This window comes from Prenolepis imparis, unplaced genomic scaffold (assembly GCF_030444845.1).
Source record: "Prenolepis imparis isolate NDT839.2.m4 unplaced genomic scaffold, iyPreImpa1.0 SCAF_9, whole genome shotgun sequence".
Classification (NCBI taxonomy): Eukaryota; Metazoa; Arthropoda; class Insecta; order Hymenoptera; family Formicidae; genus Prenolepis; species Prenolepis imparis.
This window is the reverse complement of record NW_028141167.1, coordinates 16,141,847-16,165,120: the sequence shown is the minus strand read 5'-3', so window position 1 is coordinate 16,165,120 and position 23,274 is coordinate 16,141,847. Positions and strand designations below refer to the sequence as shown.

The window sequence follows — 23,274 nt, the reverse complement described above, 5'->3', positions numbered from 1 at the left end:
AGCAGTGGTATCAACGCAGAGTACTGAAGCAGTGGTATCAACGCAGAGTACTCAATGGGACGTTAGTGAATAGAGAGACCACATCCAGTGAAATAAATTCACAATTGTCACCAACGTAAGTTCCATCGAGAAACCCTGAAGAATCTTTGTTTGATAAGGAGCTCTCGGACGCGTCCCTAGCAGCGAGAACGTTTATACGCGATAATCCTAATATCATTTTTACGCGAGCCGATAAGGGCAATATAATAGTCGCTTTAGAAAAGACATCTTATTTGGACAAGATGAAGGTCCTCCTTGGTGATACAAATACTTACATTAGAGTAAAGAAGGATCCCACCAGAAGAATTATCAACAGTTTGCATGAATTGCTTACAAGGTGGAAAAACTTAGATTATATATCCGATACGACATACAGGTCGTTGAATTGTTCGGAGGGAGTACTGCCGAGAGCCTATGGGCTCCCTAAGAATCACAAGTCGGGCTGCCCCCTGCGAATCATCGTCTCCTCACTGAACACGCCGCTGCACCGTCTTGCGACGTTTCAAAATCATATACAAGTCGGTCCCGGCGGCGGACAGTCATGTGGAGAATAGCTTTCGACTGGTCAACAAACTCGATGGAACTTACGTTGGTGACAATTGTGAACTTATTTCACTGGATGTGGTCTCTCTATTCACTAACGTCCCATTGGATTTGGCAGTCGACGGCATAGCCGCGAGGTGGAATTTCATAGAAAATAACTGTACGATACCGCGCGTGGAATTTTTGGGGGCAGTCCGGCTTGTTCTTCACTCAACTTTTTTCACCTTTGATGGCATAATCTATCAACAAACCTTCGGAGCGCCCATGAGTTCTCCGCTGTCTCCCATAGTAGCCGATTTAACCATGCGCGATTTGGAGAGCAGGGTGATAGGAGACCTTCCTTTTGAACTCCCGATCTACGTACGCTATGTTGATGATATCGCGTTGGCCGTCCCTCCCGGGACGAGCCGGGAGATACTAAGACAGTTTAACGCGTGTCATAACAGATTACAGTTTACTTTGGAAAAGGGGGGCAATAGACTCGATTTTTTGGATGTTACATTCATTCTAAACTGGGGATACGTTGAATTCGATTGATGTCATAAACCAACATTTTCGGGAATATCTGAATTATTACTCCTGTCACCCTCTCTGCCACAAGAGAGGCACAATATTTGGCCTAATAGATAGGGCTTTCTGGTTATCACATCCAAGATATCACCAAAAGAACCTCGAATTGGTCATTGGGGTGTTACGTGATAATGGGTATCCATTACAACTGATTTTTGAAACATTTCACGAAAGGCTTAGGACTTTGTTTGCGAGAAATAAAAATAATAATTCAGGTGACGCTAACAGAACACCTGATACTAATTCGGCTCGCGTTGCATATTTTAATGTCCCATACATACCCAAATGGTCCGAGCGGTTTAGCCATGTGGTCCGTGATCTAGATGTAAAAATGTCCTACACAGGTTTGAATAAGTTACGCTCGTTTATCCGCGTGCATAAAGACACACTGCAGAAAGATTGGCATAATAACGTTGTATACAAAATTTCATGTCAAAATTGTAATGCCTCTTATGTCGGTCAGACCAGCAGGCAGTTGAGAACACGCATTAGGGAGCACAGAAATCACATAAAAAGAAACACCGCGCAAAAATCCGTGATCACGGATCACAGGCTGAATAACCACGAATTTGATTGGGATAACGTTGAGATCTTGGATGAGGAACCGTTTCTAAGGAAGAGACTTGTTTCAGAGATGCTGTTTATCAGGCGCCAGATAAATGGCCTAAACCGACAAGAAGACACAGAGTGTCTAAGTCAAGCATACATATCTGTTGTGACAAATATGCCTCAAATTTCTTGAAAGACGGTCTTCGTTTAGTTGTTATCGAATTCCTTTAGAGAGCCATAAATCATTTGTAACATTAATCTCCATACATCGTATGTTTGAGAGAGGGAGATAGAGAAAGGGGGGGGAAGCGAGAGGAAGGGGGGACAGTGATAGAGGGAGAGAGACGGAGGGGGGAAAGGGAGAGAGAGGGAGAGAGAGAGAGAGTGGAGAGGGAGAGGGAGAGAGAGAGAAGGAGAAATAAATTCCACACATTGTTTGACATTGACTTCGATAACAGGCTATGAGCCGTGGTAGGGCGCCTTATAAAGAGCATCAGAACGAATATCTTCTTCACTCGTGCGTCGGGCGCGTCCGCGTACGGTCGTGTGAACGTGCGATGGATGAGTGTGTGAGTAAGAGTGAGCCCCTTTTCGGAAATTCCTCACTATACTCTTCATTAGAGTCCACTTTTGAGGACCTCATGACATATTATGTCACTTTGTCTATCTAATGGGATATCGATAGGGGGGGCTCATGGCTTTTGCGCTACGTGCGGTAGTATGTAGATTCCCCATTATTATTTATTGTATTAAATTTACTGAAGAAGGTCCAAAGAAAGGACCGAAACGTTTAGATTCAATAAATTTGTTTTTCCAACAAGTTTGTTTTTAATATTTGCGTACCTACACCCTACGCGTGGCTCCATATAGCCTCCTTTTGAATTTGTAATTTATTAATAAGATTAGCTTATTTATAAAGTAAGTTTTTTACAGTCAATGTAAAGAAATTATTTTTTTATTAAATTTATTTTAAATAATATATTTCAAAAAAGTTTTCCCAAGTATATCTATATATTATTTATTAATCCAAAAGAATTTTAATACAAAAATTAAAATATAAAAACTAAAAATTTATCATTTTAGGAAAACAAGAAAGATATCGAGAAGATGATTAATAAAGCGTAAAAGTACCACTGTGGATAATGAGACGATGAAAGGAACATTAAATAATGAAGTTTTTACATATAAATTAATATATTTATTTAATTAATTTTTTTCATTCATGTTTCATTTACATTGCGTATTTATGTAATTATGTAGTTTATTCTAATAAAAATCTACATTATGTGTTCAATATTTATATGTCATAAATATATGTTGTGTGTGTGTGTGTGTGTGTGTGTGTGGTATGATTCAAAAATTAATATATTATATTTTTAAAACCTCCATCGATAACATGAAGTAGAAATAAATTACAAATTGCAAATAAAATATTAAATTTAATAATAATTGAATTATGAAAGTAAATATAAATGATGAAAGATAAAGATTATTATAAAAAATTTTATATTTTTTAAAATTTTATTACTTTTTTATTTTATAAATATATATTTTTATTTTATTTTTTATATTTTAATAATCTACTGTAAAAAAAAGCTATTAATTTCAAATAAATATCTATTTCAATAGTGCCATTAACACATTTGTTTAAAACTAAATACTTTTTACATAAATTAATACCTTATTTGACATAAAAAATTGTTGGAGTAAGTATATATACCCACACAGCACATGTAAATTCCGAGAATGTTCTGAGAATATCACAAAAGTATATTGCGTATGGTCTAGGAACATTCGAAATACATACTGCGATATACTGAGTATGTACTAAGAATGCTACTATGTCCGATTTTTCCTGCTTCTCAGTACATACTGAAAATATCTTTTAGTATATAATAAGTATATCTATAGAATGTCTTGAGTATGACATTGGTATATACATATATGTACTAATAATGTACTAATAATATACTCAAGACATCCTATAGATTAACTTATATTTTCTATATTTTATATATAAATATAAATGATATATGTTACCGTAAACACCCCATATTTGTTTTTTCATATACTTACTAGTAAAAATATGCAAATTTTGACTACTAAGTATACGGAAAAACAGATTTCGAGTGTTTACGGTACATATATATATATATAATCCATTTATATTTATACTATAAATTTAACTATAAATTTTACTATAAATAAAAATTTGGTGTAAAATATTAACATTTTGTTCACACAAAATCTTTTTATTCAAATTTCTTAAATATATGTTATAATTGCACATATATTATTTGAACGTATAATTGCACTTTTATATTTTTTTATATAAACATTTTACTTATTATTATTTATTATTATATATATGTATATAATTTTTCTTATTTCACAGAAAGTATTAGATCACGAAGTTGATAATAATGTTCTTTCTGTGCAAACGCTGTAACATATAATAATAATTTCACATAAGAATACATTTAATAATATCTAAAACATATTTAACAAGCTATATGCTATATGTTGTTACTGAAATTAACTTTTAAAATCATTTTAAAAATTAATTGCAGTATAATAACTTAGCTCTTACTTAATCGCACACTATATAATTAAAATATGTTATAAAACTCACTTGATTTTTGCGAATCCAAAGTTTCACTTTTATTTTTTACATATCCCATCTCTATATATATATATGTGTATATGCGGAGATACTTTTTCTTTAGAAAGATTCTGCAGAGATCACAAAGTGATAATTGATATAATAAACGACAATTGATAATGACGTCCTTTTTTTGTGCAAATAACGCTGTAACATATAATGAGAACTTCATATAAGAATACATATATTAATATATATTAGTTGTTACTGCAATTAACTTTTAAAACGGTTTTAAAAGCCTAGTTAACATATTATTTTATATGTATGCAATATCTTTCATTCATTATCAATGTGTAATATACAAATATAGAGTATTGGCATACATTAGTCTTTTAAGATCGTTTTAAAAGTTAATTGCAGTAACAATTAGCTTACTTAATCGTACACACTATATAATTAAAATATGTTATAAAACTCACTTGATTTTTGAATCCAGAGTTTCACTTTTATTTTTCACATTTACATCTCATCTATCTACATATGTATATATGTGTATGCGGAGAACACTTTTTCTTTAGAAAGATTCTGCAGAGATCACAAAATGATAATTGATATAATAAACGACAATTGATAATGACGTCCTTTTTTGTGCAAATGCTGTAACATAATAATAAGAATTTCACATAAAAATACATATTTTTGATACATTATAATATTCGATTGTGAGGTTATAATTTGCATTAATGAGGTTAATTTGTGTGTTTATAATTATGAAGTATTAATAAATCATTGAATAGCTTTTATAAAATACCCTTTTTACATTTAATTTATTTGAAAATAAAAAGGATTACCTGCGATTAATCACAATCGTAATATAATTGCACCAGATTGCACATAGCACTTGCACGTGGTCAGTGAAGAAGAACAAGGAAAAGACAAATGACGGCAATAGCGGAAATTACGTATCCAAAATGGCATACATATCCGCTCATAAGTAAAAATGCGCGTAATTCAATAGTATATTATGAGAATATACGAAAAATAATATACTATAAGAGATATTAAAAGTACATTCTGAGAATATACGAGAATATACGAAAAATAATATACTACACAAGATGTTCTGATAATATCCTGAGAATATACGAAAAATAATATACTACACAAGATATTATAGAGATGTTCTCAGTATATTACGTACAGTACGTACATTCACAGAATGAATATAGAATATTCGTACAATATCATGTGCTGTGTGGGTAAGTATGTAAATTTAAAAGATATAATTCAACAATTTGACACTGCTCGTTGTATTAAACATATAAAAAAATTAACGTTATTGGCCAACTCTATGTAAATTTATTAAATATTTATTTATATTACATATGTGAATTATCTACATATATACATTATTATAAAGAAACATTATTGTTGTAATATTGCGAACATCTGAACTGATTATAGACATAAAATTAACTTGCTGGTGTGAATCCCTCTTTACCATCTCGAGTAGTCGCATATCACTGTGCTTAACATTTCGTCCAGGACTAACAAGCACCCCGAAACACCTCTCAACTTCAAGCGTAATGCCGCCTTCTTTACTGGACACTTGCTGGATGCTCAAACAAACTTGTTTCACCACATTACTTCGTAATTTAAAGCAATTTCTATCCTTAGGGACTGTACTAAAAGCGCCCTTTCCATCTTCCTCTTTTATTTCCATAGTGACTTCAAAGATGAATACACTAAAATTAACTTTTTCACTTCCAGTATTGAAACCATTGAAATCACTACCCGTCAATGAACGTGTCATTGAACGTGATATTCTGTGAAACGCTTTTGAAAAGCAAGCTGACACTTGTCCAACCTAAACAAAATAATTAAAAAGAATAAAATTATTATCTTATATATATATATATATATATATATATATATATATATATATATATACTATATGTATATATATATATATATATTTATCTATGTATACGCACAACTGTATAATTTGGACAAAGTGTAAAAAAAATAGCTAAGATGAGATGTTACAATTTTATATGATAATCAGATGTTTATATATGATATGGTAAAAACATACCGCTTCTGAGATGTCACAGCGGAAAACATGGCATTGATAAATGGCAGACTCTAAAGTATCACCGTGTGACCACGTAAAAGCAAAACACGCTGCACATAGACCAATACTCTCGCCACGTGCGTAAAATAAAATACATTGCACTTCGTAACGCGGAATAGCCTGTTGTGTTGCGGCATCATATAAACTGAAAAATTAAGAGTATAGATTAATTTATTGTATAATTTTAATAGATAACCCCCTGATTTTTCACATAATAGTTATAAATTTAAGTATACTCACATAACTGAACTTTGTGAACTACTGGGTACCGAGACAAACTTTTATTCCTAAATTTAAAGATTGTTCTGCATTCAATATATTCATGTTATGTTGTATTTCACACTCTGATTTTGGTGCATTTATTGCAACATTTGCAGCATTGCTCCCAGATAAGTGACACCATTGAAAATAGTACATTCTTGTGTGTTGAACATGTGATATTGTATTTAATTCTGAATCATAGACATACATTTAAATTAAAAATTTGTTTGCCATTCTTATATTCATTCTTGCGATAAATATTCTTATACCTTACCTTCTTCAAGATAATCTTCGGGTTTCATAATATCCTGTTTCTCTGATGCAACAACACAAGAAGTAACTTCATAAAATTTACTATGGCCTACTCTTTATTTTTTCCTGATTCTGTTGTCCAGTACCTGTCACTCTGAATTTACTACTCTCCATCTTTGAGTCCTCTGTTAAAATCTATAATTGTCACACAAAGAGCATAATTAGTCATGTTCATCTATAGCATTTATCTCATCATAAATGTAGATTAAAGTTTATCTTAATTATAGCTGTGATAAGTTTGATAAATATATACAGACCTCGCGGATTATTTTATTATTGGCGATTTTATTATTTTGTTATTGGCGATTTTTAGCATGGGTGGTTCCAAGAGAGCCTATTGCTGCTTGCTGGCCTTTTTCATTCACAAATTCATATTCATCAATATTCATATTCATATTCATATTCTATATTCTATATTCATATTATATACAGTGTGTCCCATAATTCGCGAACCACCCGTCAGTTGCAGGTAGAGCATGTTGAACTGAATAGAAAAGTCCTCTACCATTTTGCGATTTTCGCAATAATTAATGAGAAATAAATTCGATCAAAAAAGAAGATCAGCCAATTCGCGTGACGACGGCGAGAAAAGACAGCCCAGTTTCATATCGTTACTAAGCATGCGGCGAAAAGAAACAGTATAATGTTACACGGTTGCTAGACGCGCGATGAAGCGGGGAGGAGCGCTTTACAAAAGACAGTAACTACATACGAGTAGTGCTAACTCTGGACCCCAGAGTGGGCTGTCTCTTTTCGCTGCACGCTTATCATCGCTCGAATTGGCTGATTTTCTTTAATTTATTTCTCATTAATTATTGAGAAAATCGCAAAATGGTAGAGGACTTTTTTACTCAGTTTAACCTACTCTACCTGCAACTGACGGGTGGTTCGCGAATTATGGGACACCCTGTATATTACCTCTCATTTCTCTTAACCTCTGTCCTCTCTGCATTAACCCCACTCACGATGTGTCACCGAACTTTCAGCAATTACGTTCACACCTCTCTCTCGCGATATCATCGACCGCCAATCACGTACGCGGAAAAGGGTCAACAATATAAACTCGAAACGCAAACTTCTCAGGTCTACATGACTTTTTTTATAAGGGATAATCATAAAATAGGAATTGCAGCGCATCTCCGTAAATCTATTGGTGATATGCTGATTAAAAACCATTTCGATTTTTGGGTTACTGATAGTAATTGTTATCATCATCGCGAATTTATCATAGCTTTTTTTGTTCGGGTACACATTTTTTATCATTTAAAATGGATTTCGCGTGATTATAGAGATAAGAATAATAGAAAAAGAATTAATTCTGTAGCATATAAAACTCCGAGAAAACATAAAAAATTATCTAAAATTTTACATCATTGATACTGTTTGTATTCTGCTTTAATATAATATGCTTTATTTGCTATTGCTTTGTATATTTTGTGTCATCTTGTTTCATGTTAATATTGCTTTATAAATTTTGTTTTATTCGCTATTATTTTAAATATTTTGCTTCTTCCGCATTATAATTTTGTATATTTTATTTAATTCGCTATTCTCTGTGTATTATTCATAAAGTTACCCATCATTAGTTTCATTAAAAGCTCGCTCATAGCACAATCTCCTCCTTTATATCCTATACCCATTATATATATAATCCTGTCATTCCCGCAATATCCCTTCCCGATGGAAGACACCTACCACCTTCTCGCGGTTTCCATTGATTAATGATAACTTGTGTTCCATGTTTTTATGCATATTTTTCACGAAACAATCCATAGATTACTTTCTTCTCAATCAAATATATATATATATATATATATATATATATATATATATACCTATATATATATATACCTATATATATACTATATGGATGGTTGAAAAGTCTGGAAACGGCCAATTATCTCCGAAAATAGTGGTCCTGTGGGAAAATGTTTCACACAAAAGTTGTAGGGTTTTAAGTGGCGCATTACATAACAGTTATTTTTTATTAAGTACTTTCTGAGTTATGAGACTTGAAGTTTACAGTATTTTGACATAAAATATAAAATATCTTGTGAAATTCAGTTTTCAATAATCTTATCTTAATATTTTTATGCACAGAATAATGAGATCAATCAATTGGTGTAAAGAAAACACATAATTGCTTTTAAAAAATGTGTATATACTGTAAACTTCAAGTCTCATAACTCAGAAAGTACTTAATAAAAATTAACTTAATTATAGTTTTTTTGTGGAAAGCTCTCGAGATAGGCTATATAAGAATATGTATTAAAAAATAGGGTGTTCCATTTAAGAAATTAAAAGTGACCTTGACAACATTCTTCAAGGTCATAATAATATTGTTATGTAATGCGCCACTTAAAACCCTACAACTTTTGTGTGAAACATTTTCCCACAGAATCACTTTTTCGGAGATAATTTGACCGTTTCCAGACTTTTTAACCACCCTGTATATATTTTATATTACATATATTTAAATTCGTATTACGAATAGATAAAATATAAGTTGTCATTAGCAAAGAGTGGGTGAAATAAATATTAATTTATCTCTAAATCTATTATTATAGTCTATACACGCACACATGCACGCGCACACACACGCACACACACACACACACACACACACACACACACATGATGAATTGATATGGGGTAGACTCTACATACAGTCAAATATCTCATAAAAGATAATGCATTTTGGAAAAAATTTTTTGGACAAAAATTATAATTATATTTATAAATAGACGCACTCAACGGCAATACCTTGACTATGAATGGCGTTGCCAAAGTAAGGTCATCTTGAATTTTTTAAATGAAATAATATTTTGGCTGGATTCTATAAAGCACATATGCGCGCATTTTCTATAATAAACACGTAACATGTACTGTAGATAAATGCGCACAAATGCGCTTTACGGAATTTTATTTTATAAATCGATTCCTCGCAATATTCTGTATAAAAAAATATTAGAGTAGGATGGTCAAAAAGTGAATAGTTTACAAGATATTTTGTACTTTAATTTGACATAATCTTACATAAATTATGAAATATCTCGTAAAATATTCATTTTCCGATTATCTTACCTCAAGAAAACACTTAAAAAAAAGTATGTAATTTGCAACTAGCAGCTATATATTTTTTCTTAAAAACAAATGTGTTTCTTTACACCAAATTATTCCTCTCATTATTTTGTACATAAAATATTGAGGTGTAAATAAGTATCTCATAAAATTATTCACTTTTTGACCATCCTACTCTTATATCTTTTTATACAGAATATTACTTTATTAATTTATAAGAATATTAATTTATTAATAAGAATCACAATTAAAAAAAAATATGATATTCCATTTAAAAAATTCAAGATGACTTTGCCCTTGGCAATGCCATTTCAAACTCGTACTGTCGTTGAATACGCCTATTTAAATATTATAACTTGTCTAAAAATTTTTTTTCTATAATGCATTGTTTATTTGACTGTTGGCCAGACTTTTGGCCCACCTTGTATATCAATGAAATAAGTGAACATTCGGCGAACGTGTACGACTCATTGTCAGCGAAGGCGGTCACCCATCCAAGTACTGATCATGCCCAACTTTGCTTAACTTCAGTGATCGGACTGGAGAATTGGTGTTTCGTGGTTTGACTGGTGGCCTCAGCGAAGGCAGCTAAACATTTTTGAGTGTCGCCATCTAACGGTGTGACTTGTAATTAATTTTCATGAACCCGCTTATGTACGGGATCCGTGCTTCTATACTCGTCTATATTCTTTGGTGGCAGTGTGTATCGGAACATGCTTTATGACAGAGTCAATGTCAATTCGGAATTTTCCTTTGCCTGTCACTCCTATTAACTCTTAACCGGTTTCGAATTTGATAACGATGCAGCGATACGATATTCTGATTCAGGAAATCGAAGGCATTGACGATTATTTGGGTCCAACATTCCGGTAAGTGATATTAATAAATTGTATTTGTTCATAGGTTGAAGTATGTGCTGTTGAAAAACTAGTCTTTCGTTTAAATACGAAGAGTTGGAATTGGCATACGTCAAAATATACGCATTTAAAGGCAGTTTTAAAGAGAATTAGCAATAAATTTGCATATATATTTTATATTTTGTATTTTAAATAAATATTTAACAGGGTAACATGTCAAAAGTGTCAATTAATCTATCACAAAGTCTATCATGGTGTCAAAGCACAAATATTTTATGAAATAGAATCTACTAATAATATTAATCTTGTTTTCAGATATTAAAGTGAAAGTGATACTTAATTCTTAAGAAATTTATATGATTAAAAGATGAGAAGAAAAAAGTGTTATTATATTTGTTTTGTGTTGTAGAGCAATTTATGATGGACATGAACATCAAAAGTTTATGGAAAAGCTGGATGATTGTATTAAAGCTCATGACAAGGATATTGAGAGGATGTGTAATCATCATTATCAAGGATTTATCGATTCTATTCGAGAACTCTTACAAGTTCGCTCTCAAGCTCAACAACTGAATGTTAGTTTTATATCCTTTAATAATAATAATAATAATAATAATAATATAATAACTGAATAGCACAGTAATGTTATATAATAATTATTGTATATTAAAAAAGATTATCTGTTAATATTTAAATTAAATTGTTACACAGACAGAAATATTAGAGCTTGATAAACATATTACTGCTACATCCAACAAAGTGATTGAGATAGGCGAAGAACTTGTAAAAGCTCGCAAGGTTGAAAGTAATATGGCTGCTGCTGTAAACAGTCTCACTATGTGCCTTCCTGTCTTAGCTGCATATGCAAAGTTACAAAAACAATTGAAGGATAAGCGTTATTATCCAGCATTGAAGACATTGGAGCAGTTAGAGCATCATGATTTGCCGAAGGTTACAAATTATAGATTTTCTTTTCAAATCACACAACAAATTCCACAGTAAGTTTAATTAGAAGAATTATTCTCAAATATTTTTTTTGTTATACATAAAGTTGAAGCAAAAAAATATAGGATTATTTTCTTTGTGTCAGATTGCGGGAAAATATAAAAGATGCCTCTATGTCTGATTTACGAGATTTTCTAGAAAATATCAGAAAATATTCGCCAAAAATTGGTGAAGTTGCAATGAGACATGTGAGTATAATTTTTTTATACTTGATATCTTTATTTCTATATATTAATCTTGTATTAATATATAATATATCTTATATTATATATATCTTATATAATATATCTTATATCTTATATACATAATATATCTTACATTATCTTAATATTATCTTTACTTCTATATATTTATACAAATATTATGTAGGTATGTGTGTATAATTTATTAACACTATTTGTGATCATTTTTTATTAGACTTCTGAACAGTTAGCAATTGAAGCAGAAATTATTGGAAGGAAGAAAAGAAGATCTTATATGAACAATCAGTTAAATGAGGCTGAAGAGGAACTGAGTGCTCAAGACTTAATGGATTTCAGTCCAGTATATCGATGTATGCACATTTATACTGTGCTTCGAGAAGAAGAAACCTTTAAAATTTATTATAGACAGCAGAGAAAACAACAAGCTAGATTAGTCTTACAACCACCTATTAATATGGTAAATTTATCTATTAAGTATTAATAATATATGTATATTTATATGCTAATAAATATTTTTTATTTTTTAGCATGAAAGTATAATTGGATATCAAACTTATCTGCATGGCATTATCGGTTTTTTCGTCATAGAAGATCATATATTAAATACAGGTAACGGACTAGCTACTCGCGCGTATTTAGATGAGCTTTGGGAGATGACATTATCTATAATAGTCAATGCTTTACGCACACATTCGGTAAATATATTATTATTTTCAATATTGTATGTGCTATAATTAATGTAATATGAAGGAATTTGTATTTTTTTAGGCATATTGCACAGATGCTACACTCATATTAAAAATCAAGAATCTCATTATGCTATTCAATACTACCTTAAGAGTAAGCAACAAAGTTTGCCTGTCATTGTTTATACAAGATGTTGCTAAAATTGCCACATGTTCTTTTAATATATAATAGATTCTTTAGTTAATTTGGGAATAATTTTTCCTCAATAAAAATGTCAAAGCATCAACAATTTACGAGTTATAAGCGATGAAGAAAAGAAGGACTTTTGCAAATTAAACTTTGTGGATTTGAAAGATTAACAAATTACATTTTTCAGTTAATTTCAATAGTTAATTTAGAAAAAGTGTCAACTTGTAAAAAATAATGACCTTCCTCGATATTTTTGTTAAAAAAAAATTCTTCAAATTAGTTAGAGAATCTGTTATTAATAGAACATCTAATGGCTTTGGCTTTGGGATACTGTATATGTGTATATATGTATATATATATATATATATATATATATATATATATATATGCATATGTAACTTAACAATTTTTTGTTTTAAACAGAATTATGGCTATTCTGTAGAACAACTTTGGGATTTGTTACAAGAAATTAGAGTGCATTATAATGAAGTATTAATGAAACATTGGGTTCAGTTGTTTAGGAATATTTTGGATGAAGACAGTTTCTTGCCAATTCAAGTAACTATAATGTACAAACACTTGATAACTTATAACTTTCTTTGAATTATTATTATACTTTTTGTTTATTACACTTCAGGTTACAACGCAAGCAGAATATGATGAAGTTCTTAATCTATTTCCTTATCATGATAAGGATTTACAAAAAGCCGAGTTTCCCAAAAAGTTTCCATTTTCGGACATGGTACCAAAGGTCTATCAGCAAGTGAAAGAATTTATTTATGCTTGCTTAAAATTTTCAGAGGATTTGAATTTTACCCAAACTGAAATTGATGAAATGATATGCAAATCAACAAATCTTTTACTAACAAGAACTTTCAGTGGATGTTTATCGTCATTATTTCACAAACCTTCTTTAGCGCTTTTGCAAGTAGTACAAATTATAATAAACACGGGATATCTTGAAAAATCTACAAAATATTTAGAAGAATTTGTGTCTAATATCACTGGGTAAGAATCTAGTACCGTTTAAGACTATTATATATATTATATATATAAGTTTAATTTGCAAAAAACCCTTTTTTTCATTGCTTATAACTCATAAATTTTTTAGCACATTGCATCAAGGGCAATTGAGCTCTGTGAGCGTTGAATCTGCTATGTTTCGAGTTGCGCGGGATGACGCCGAAAAACAAATTTGTGATAAATTAAAAAAGAAGCTAGATGAATTTTTAGAATTGGAAAATTATGATTGGAATTTAGCAGAACCTCAAGGACATGCTTCAGGATTTATTACGGATCTTATAGCATTCTTACAGAGCACTTTCACATGCTTTACTAATTTACCAGTAAATATCGCAATTAATTTATTATGTATCGTACGCTTCTCCGAAATTCGATAATTGATAGTTAATATTTTAGGACAAAGTAGCTCAAGTGGCATGCAAATCTGCATGTTCTCACATAGCTGAAGCCATATTAGGTATATTAATGAGTGAAGATGTGAAACAGATATCTATGGGTGCACTGCAACAAGTTAATTTAGATACGATACAATGCGAACGTAAGTTTTATTATATGTTTGATCTACTTTTAAATAAATTCAACTCTTATTGTAACTTTCAGAATTTGCTGTTTCTGAGCCAGTCGTTGGTCTACCAGAAGGAACTTTATTGCAATACTTCTTGCAATTAAGACAATTATTAGATTTATTTATGAGCTGGGATTGGCCTACCTATTTTCATGATTACGGTCACGATTCTAGTAAATATAATTTAGTAACTCCAAATATGGCTGTACTTCTGTTAGAAAAGTATGTTTTGTATATATGTTTTATTTACATCTTGTACGTTATTGATGTATACAAAGTTTAAATAATATATATTTTTTTTAGGTTAAAAGAATCCGATAAAAAAACAATGTTTACTGTGCTGAAGAAAAGCGAAAGAGATAAAAAGAAACTACTTGAAACTGTATTAAAGCAGTTGCGTCAACTGGCACAGACTACCCAACAGCAGTAAAAGTTGCAATCAATTTAATCAATGTAATATATGAGAGCTTTACAACAAGAAAACACAGATAGAATGTGATGTAATTGGCTGTCGAATAGAGAATTTTGAAGTCCCGAAAATTGTTTATAACCAATTATGTAACATTGTGTTCATGTGTGTTTCTTGCTGGAAAGCTCCTTATGTGTTTTAAGAAAATGTGTAAATATGTAATTTTTATAAATAAGTATCACAAAAATTCGATTCTTGATAATGAATATTATAAAAATTGTTTCATGTATTATTTGATTTTTCATATCAATGTCTCATATATTTTGATATATGTTGTATATTTTGTAAATATTCTTTGACTCTATAAACTACATATGGCATCATTATTAATATGCCTTTCTAACTGAAGGTAACCGCGTGTCCGAGTCAAACAATAGCTCGCTCATTTGCTGCAACAATGATATAACTCAAAAATAAAAAATTTTTGAGTTATTACAGGGGAGTGACACTCATTGTTTTCCTCAGAATACTTGGTCCCCTTAATGACTCCAGACACCAGGTGGCGCAGGATGTTACGTGCTTGCCCACGTGATCACAATATATATAACTTTTATTTTCATTGTTGAGTATTTTTCAGTATTTTTTTTGTTCGCGTTTTTGAGAATAAAATAATATTAATATTTTATTTATAAAACGATGCCAACGTGTGCAGTGTCACAGATTAATAGACAGATAGCCAAAGGTCTGAAAAAGGCAAGACCGGCATTTCCAAAGAATATAGACGAGTATAGAAGCACGGATCCCGTACATAAGCGGGTTCATGAAAATTAATTACAAGTCACACCGTTAGATGGCGACACTCAAAAATGTTTAGCTGCCTTCGCTGAGGCCACCAGTCAAACCACGAAACACCAATTCTCCAGTCCGATCACTGAAGTTAAGCAAAGTTGGGCATGATCAGTACTTGGATGGGTGACCGCCTTCGCTGACAATGAGTCGTACACGTTCGCCGAATGTTCACTTATTTCATTGATATATAAGGTGGGCCAAAAGTCTGGCCAACAGTCAAATAAACAATGCATTATAGAAAAAAAATTTTTAGACAAGTTATAATATTTAAATAGGCGTATTCAACGGCAGTACGAGTTTGAAATGGCATTGCCAAGGGCAAAGTCATCTTGAATTTTTTAAATGGAATATCATATTTTTTTTTAATTGTGATTCTTATTAATAAATTAATATTCTTATAAATTAATAAAGTAATATTCTGTATAAAAAGATATAAGAGTAGGATGGTCAAAAAGTGAATAATTTTATGAGATACTTATTTACACCTCAATATTTTATGTACAAAATAATGAGAGGAATAATTTGGTGTAAAGAAACACATTTGTTTTTAAGAAAAAATATATAGCTGCTAGTTGCAAATTACATACTTTTTTTTAAGTGTTTTCTTGAGGTAAGATAATCGGAAAATGAATATTTTACGAGATATTTCATAATTTATGTAAGATTATGTCAAATTAAAGTACAAAATATCTTGTAAACTATTCACTTTTTGACCATCCTACTCTAATATTTTTTTATACAGAATATTGCGAGGAATCGATTTATAAAATAAAATTCCATAAAGCGCATTTGTGCGCATTTATCTATAGTACATGTTACGTGTTTATTATAGAAAATGCGCGCATATGTGCTTTATAGAATCCAGCCAAAATATTATGATTTCATTTAAAAAATTCAAGATGACCTTACTTTGGCAACGCCATTCATAGTCAAGGTATTGTCGTTGAGTGCGTCTATTTATAAATATAATTATAATTTTTGTCCAAAAAATTTTTTCCAAAATGCATTATCTTTTATGAGATATTTGACTGTATGTAGAGTCTACCCCATATCAATTCATCATGTGTGTGTGTGTGTGTGTGTGTGCGTGTGTGTGCGCGTGCGTGTGTGCGTGTATAGACTATAATAATAGATTTAGAGATAAATTAATATTTATTTCACCCACTCTTTGCTAATGACAACTTATATTTTATCTATTCGTAATACGAATTTAAATATATGTAATATAAAATGTATGCAGGGTGGTTAAAAAATCTGGAAACGGCCAAATTATCTCCGAAAAAGTGATTCTGTGGGAAAATGTTTCACACAAAAGTTGTAGGGTTTTAAGTGGCGCATTACATAACAATATTATTATGACCTTGAAGAATGTTGTCAAGGTCACTTTTAATTTCTTAAATGGAACACCCTATTTTTTAATACATATTCTTATATAGCCTATCTCGAGAGCTTTCCACAAAAAAACTATAATTAAGTTATTTTTTATTAAGTACTTTCTGAGTTATGAGACTTGAAGTTTACAGTATTTTGACATAAAATATAAAATATCTTATGAAATATTCAGTTTTCAATAATCTTATCTTAATATTTTTATGCACAGAATAATGAGATCAATCAATTGAGGTAAAGAAAACACGTAGTTGCTTTAAAAAAAAAGAATGTAATTTGCAACACATTTTTTTAAAGCAATTATGTGTTTTCTTTACACCAATTGATCGATCTCACTATTCTGTGCATAAAAATATTAAGATAAGATTATTGAAAACTGAATATTTTATAAGATATTTTATATTTTATGTCAAAATACTGTAAACTTCAAGTCTCATAACTCAGAAAGTACTTAATAAAAAATAACTTAATTATAGTTTTTTTGTGGAAAGCTCTCGAGATAGGCTATATAAGAATATGTATTAAAAAATAGGGTGTTCCATTTAAGAAATTAAAAGTGACCTTGACAACATTCTTCAAGGTCATAATAATATTGTTATGTAATGCGCCACTTAAAACCCTACAACTTTTGTGTGAAACATTTTCCCACAGAATCACTTTTTCGGAGATAATTTGGCCGTTTCCAGACTTTTTAACCACCCTGTAAAGCAATAGCAAATAAAGCATATTATATTAAAGCAGAATACAAACAGTATCAATGATGTAAAATTTTAGATAATTTTTTATGTTTTCTCGGAGTTTTATATGCTACAGAATTAATTCTTTTTCTATTATTCTTATCTCTATAATCACGCGAAATCCATTTTAAATGATAAAAAATGTGTACCCGAACAAAAAAAGCTATGATAAATTCGCGATGATGATAACAATTACTATCAGTAACCCAAAAATCGAAATGGTTTTTAATCAGCATATCACCAATAGATTTACGGAGATGCGCTGCAATTCCTATTTTATGATTATGTAATTTAAATTCTTCATTAAAAATTTTATATGCGGATGTTATTACAGAATAAAACTCATCAGATGGTGCTCGGAGATGCCAAGTTCACTTTCATTACTATTACGATAGGCTTTCCAAAATATTAATAATTCATTGGTTACTTCCAGATTTTTATTATCTTTTACTAAAGAAGCAAGACATGAGGAACAATTAAATTTAATTAAACATTTATGTGCCAAGTAATCACTTACATATCTAATAGAGCAATCTTCTAAAGTTGTAATAGAAAAAATATTATTTTCGATAGAGATGCTGTCTTGCAAGTTTACATTTGTCGATTCAAATCTTATTGTATCTTCGCCATCAACCCACATTTCGATATCTTTATTAACAGATGAACCATCTTGATTTTCAAAATTCGGAGTAGCCAATAACAATGAATTTGTATCATCAATTTCACAATTAGTGCCTACAGGAGGTTTCATTAGATTAGCTGTCATAGCATATTGTAAATTTCTACGAAACTCCATTGCAGATGGATTATCATTACATCCGGAACGATTTCGAAGGATAGCAAAAAGATTTTCTAAAGGATCTTGATTCAAGTGACATGTAATAAGATATAATGAATTTTCTTCGCGCATAGATTCCCAAAGCATTAATATACTATTAACAGTTAATTTTATTCCCGCAAAGCAAGGAAGTGAATTACCCGAAACTGTATGCCATTCATTAAACCACGAATACGATTCTCTTAAAAAACTTTCAATTTGTGGCTGCTTCTCAGATAATGCACATTTATAAGGATTCGAATCATACGCTCGACGGCTATTTAAACAGTCAAAAAGATCATTCATTCTTTTTATAAAATTCGCAGTTGCCTCACAAGCAGCATGTTTTAAATCACCCGTAATTTTACCTATAGTTAATGCGGCCGACACGGTTGCGCTAAAAACTTGCGTAGCTAAACTAACAGACATACGTTCAAAATTATTTGGATTTACATGACGATCAGTTAATTTAGGTGCTGCTCTACACATATTATTTCGCTCAATTTCTCGAAGTTCGCGTATAACATTCCACGAAATAATTTTTCCTTCAATAATAAAATCTTGTTTTAAAAGATTGTTTCGAATACTTTTAATAAGATGAGGCACGTTATAATTAAAAAAGATTTTATAGCCTTCTAACTCGAAATATGGGCGTTCTTCTGAAATATTTAAATATTTAATAGCTTTTTGATTTATTGGTCCTTGATCACATACCATACTTTTCAATATAAGTCCTGTTTTTAATATTGACTCTATTATTTTAGTTAAAATAATACTTAAATCGCGTCCATGAACATTTCCATGTGAAGTAAAATAAGCTATAGGTTGTTTCCACGAACTTTTTAAACCTCGAAGCAGAAAACAAAGAGCATGTTTTGCAAAATTATTCGTTCTACCAAGATGTCCCAAATCTTGATATCCTTCTACAAGATCATCTTTCGAGTTATATTGAAGAATAGCTTTTATACTCATTTCGTCCCACATTAAAACGCATTCCTTTTCAAAATTACTCATATTTTCAGCCTTCATAGCTATTTTATGCATTATTTGTGGATTTATACCAGGTTTGAGCTGAAGGTCATTAATCCATACACGAATTAATGTAATGCAAGGCAATGCGAATTCTTTTTTATTTCTCAAGAAAATATAAGCTTTAGGAGATGTATAATATAAAGATAAAGCAAATTCTTTTTCATCCTGCATCCATTTTCGTTTTTTAATATGATTTAATTGCATTCTTACAAATAATAATTGATCTTGATTTAAATATTTAGCAATATAATGCAAAATGTCATGCATAGATATTTTTCGTTGTGAGTTGATGGCATTCATTTTTCTAATTTTTCGATTTTTTAAAATTAATTGACGACGTAAATTCCTTATTTGAGTATTGAGACGTTTCTCTTTAACTGTACAAAGTGTAAATCTCCTCACACAATGAGTTGAAATATTTTTCGGAGTTAATACAGTTTCTTTTGCAATTACAGTTTCAGACGTTGCTAAAGATTTATTTTGATTAAAAGAATCTGATGTCTGTGGTATTGGTTCCTCTATTTCATCTCTAAAATTATCAACAATCTCCGAGTTAACATTATTATTCTCATTTGCATCAATTGGTACTGCTGTACTTATAAGCGTCACCTTACCAGATGTAAAAGTGTGTTTATCGCTTGGTAAAAAATGAATAGAGCAAATACGTTTTTCTATAAGTTGCTTTGTACTTAACTCAGCAAAATCATCATTCCCAGAACGCACTATCCACTCAATTTGACTATAGATATAAGAAGAAATAAGAAATACACGTCAAAAAAATATAATTTAAAGTTAATATTTATAAAGAATGTTTTATATTTCATAAGACATTCTTTATTGCGAATTAAGAATTTAAAATATGCTTAAAAAAATTGAGTTTATATATAGAATGCTTTGCTGATATATATATATATATATATATATATATATATATATTGTGTGTGCCTGTTTGTCTGTGTGTGTAGTGTTTTTGGTTTAAGTGTTACCATACAGTTATTTTGTAATTATAAATAATAAAGTTAGAAAAAGTCATTATAATAAGTCATTAAGTAAAATCATTAGCATTAAGCATTAGTCTTTATAAGTCATTAAAATGCGTATTTCCCCTCTGATACAAGCGTTCTCTGTTACAATCTGCGTATTATATAATAATATATATATATATATATATATATATATATATATATGTACACGTTTGTATAAATAATATACTCATTTTTATGAAAGATGTAACTAAAAAATGCATGATAATAATAATGTTAATTCATTCCTACTAATTGAAAATTGTGTAAAATAACATGCACACACACGTAAACAAAAAATCAACATATTAAATTTTAAATAAAATTGTAAATACGATAAACAATAATAGTGTCAATTTATTCCTACTAATCAAAAATTATATAAAACAACATGCATACACGTGAACAACAAACCAACATTATATATTAAATGTAAAATAGGATATGAAATCGTGAAGAAATAGAAAATAAGCTTATATAGTTGATTAAAAATTGTATATGTATAATGTATTCTTCTCCTTTGAATAAAAATCAGAATATAACGTACATAGTATATTAATTAAAATGAATGTACGATATGCGTGACATGAGATCGTTAATTACATTTAAACTTTTCATGTGAAGTCGACACATAGTATGAAATTATTTCTGTTTACGTTAAATCGTCGCAAAGCAAGTAACTTCAACTTTCCACGCATGAATTTGTTTAAACGAAAAGAAAATAAGTTACTTCCCCTAAACTTTACTATAATATATTGTCTTAAAGAAATGTAGATTATAATCAAAATATAAATTTTACAGCATTCTTTTTTTTAATTATAATGTCAGTATTAATTGAATAAAATATTTTATATTATTATAACAGAATTTTATAATGAATTGAATGATATACAAGTTATTAATTAATTCATATTCATTAAATACATATCGACTCTTTTTGATGAAAATAAATCGAAAAATTATGAATTATTTTTTCTGCAGTGCTTAACAAAAAAGAGGAAATATTAAATAAAATTTACTCAAACAGCGTCGTTTGTTAATTAAAAGAACATATATCCGAAACCCGCGCTAATAGTATGGTTACATAGTATCCAATGCCCTGTATATCATTTAAATTATTAATAAAATTCTATTCGATATATAAAATATTTCATTTAAAATTAAATTGATATTAATATAATCTTAAAGATAACAAATGTAAAATTTATATTTTTAGATTATTATCTAGATTTAACGGTATGTACTTAGTGAACGCGAATTAATTAATATTCTGTATATATGTAATAATATAATTCTGATCAATATCTCTTTATAAAATTGTTATTTAATTTTTTTTAAGAATAGTTTAAACGCATGAAAACTATTTACGTAGAAAATATCTTTTATATATTATTAATTTATTATTTTGTCCAATTTGGATAGAGAAAAAATCGAACAAATGGCTAATTAAAAATATATTTGTTATATACTATTAAAATATTATATATATATATAACTATATATATTATTAAAACTATATAATAGATTAAAAATTATAATATTATTTAATATTTATTTTATTTATTTAAAAACCATTTTAAAATTACTTTAATAAAATATATAAAAAGTCTAACTTCAATTTGTTACATTTTCTTCTATCCAGAACAAAATAATAAACTAATGAGAAATATTTTCTACTGCAAATCGTTTTCATATTCAACTATTCGTAAAAAAAATTAAATTGGAATATTAAGATAATATTGTAGAAATAAATCATTACACTTGAAAGTGAAAGACTCTAATATCTATTAGTAAAAAAGAGCGGTCGAATTATAAGAGTTGGACGCGGTAAATGATGCGCGGATTATATATAAAATTTCTATATGTATATATGTGAAGATAATCCGAAACTAATAGAACCGAAATGTGGAAAATTGGAAATAAATAAATTATATATGTAAAGTAAATACGTGCACCATTTACCGCGCCCATCAGCTTAGTTCACTCTTTCCTATATTTTATTACACAACCACGCATACACACACACACACACACATTGTACGTGATACGTGTCGTATAATAAAATATATTAGAATAAAGAATTTTCTTACAGTTGCTCATCTCTAGGGAAACGGTGAAAACTTAATTCAGGATTTCTCGCCTTCGAATTTGAGCAGCCCTTATACGCACAAATATTTCTTGGCATCTTGCTAAGAAAGCTAATGAAAAAGATATCAATATTTTAATATTAATATTACACAACAGACGCATTAAAAAATCAAAAAAGAATTATTATTCTCTTACTTTTTGTATATTCCGTATATTTTCCGTATTATTTATTAATATACGTTCTTATACTTTTTAGCAATCACTTTAATTCTCTGTAACTCTCTTGAGAATATGTTGCCTCTTTAAATGCA

At 29.7% G+C, this 23,274-nt stretch overlaps 1 protein-coding gene and 2 long non-coding RNA genes across 3 annotated transcripts; 1 reads left to right on the top strand and 2 right to left on the bottom strand.

The window, feature by feature from the left end:
- Positions 1 to 3,985: 3,985 nt before the first annotated feature.
- Positions 3,986 to 5,262, bottom strand: LOC145940669 (uncharacterized). The gene is made up of 4 exons (XR_014426054.1): positions 5,155 to 5,262; positions 4,783 to 4,960; positions 4,334 to 4,510; positions 3,986 to 4,144 (listed from the first exon to the last, which is right to left on the bottom strand). It is a non-coding gene; the product is annotated as an uncharacterized LOC145940669 (long non-coding RNA).
- Positions 5,263 to 5,740: 478 nt separating this feature from the next.
- Positions 5,741 to 7,384, bottom strand: LOC145940742 (uncharacterized). The gene is made up of 5 exons (XR_014426067.1): positions 7,268 to 7,384; positions 6,973 to 7,145; positions 6,678 to 6,889; positions 6,399 to 6,582; positions 5,741 to 6,170 (listed from the first exon to the last, which is right to left on the bottom strand). It is a non-coding gene; the product is annotated as an uncharacterized LOC145940742 (long non-coding RNA).
- Positions 7,385 to 10,763: 3,379 nt separating this feature from the next.
- Positions 10,764 to 15,505, top strand: Sec15 (exocyst complex component Sec15). Its single transcript, XM_083046233.1, has 13 exons — positions 10,764 to 10,960; positions 11,358 to 11,523; positions 11,660 to 11,946; positions 12,039 to 12,141; positions 12,371 to 12,613; positions 12,684 to 12,851; positions 12,925 to 12,996; positions 13,456 to 13,590; positions 13,670 to 14,040; positions 14,144 to 14,378; positions 14,452 to 14,593; positions 14,656 to 14,842; positions 14,924 to 15,505. The coding sequence occupies exons 1-13, from the start codon at positions 10,893 to 10,895 to the stop codon at positions 15,048 to 15,050; spliced, it is 2,304 nt and encodes a 767-aa protein (XP_082902359.1). The 5' UTR covers positions 10,764 to 10,892; the 3' UTR covers positions 15,051 to 15,505.
- Positions 15,506 to 23,274: the final 7,769 nt, after the last annotated feature.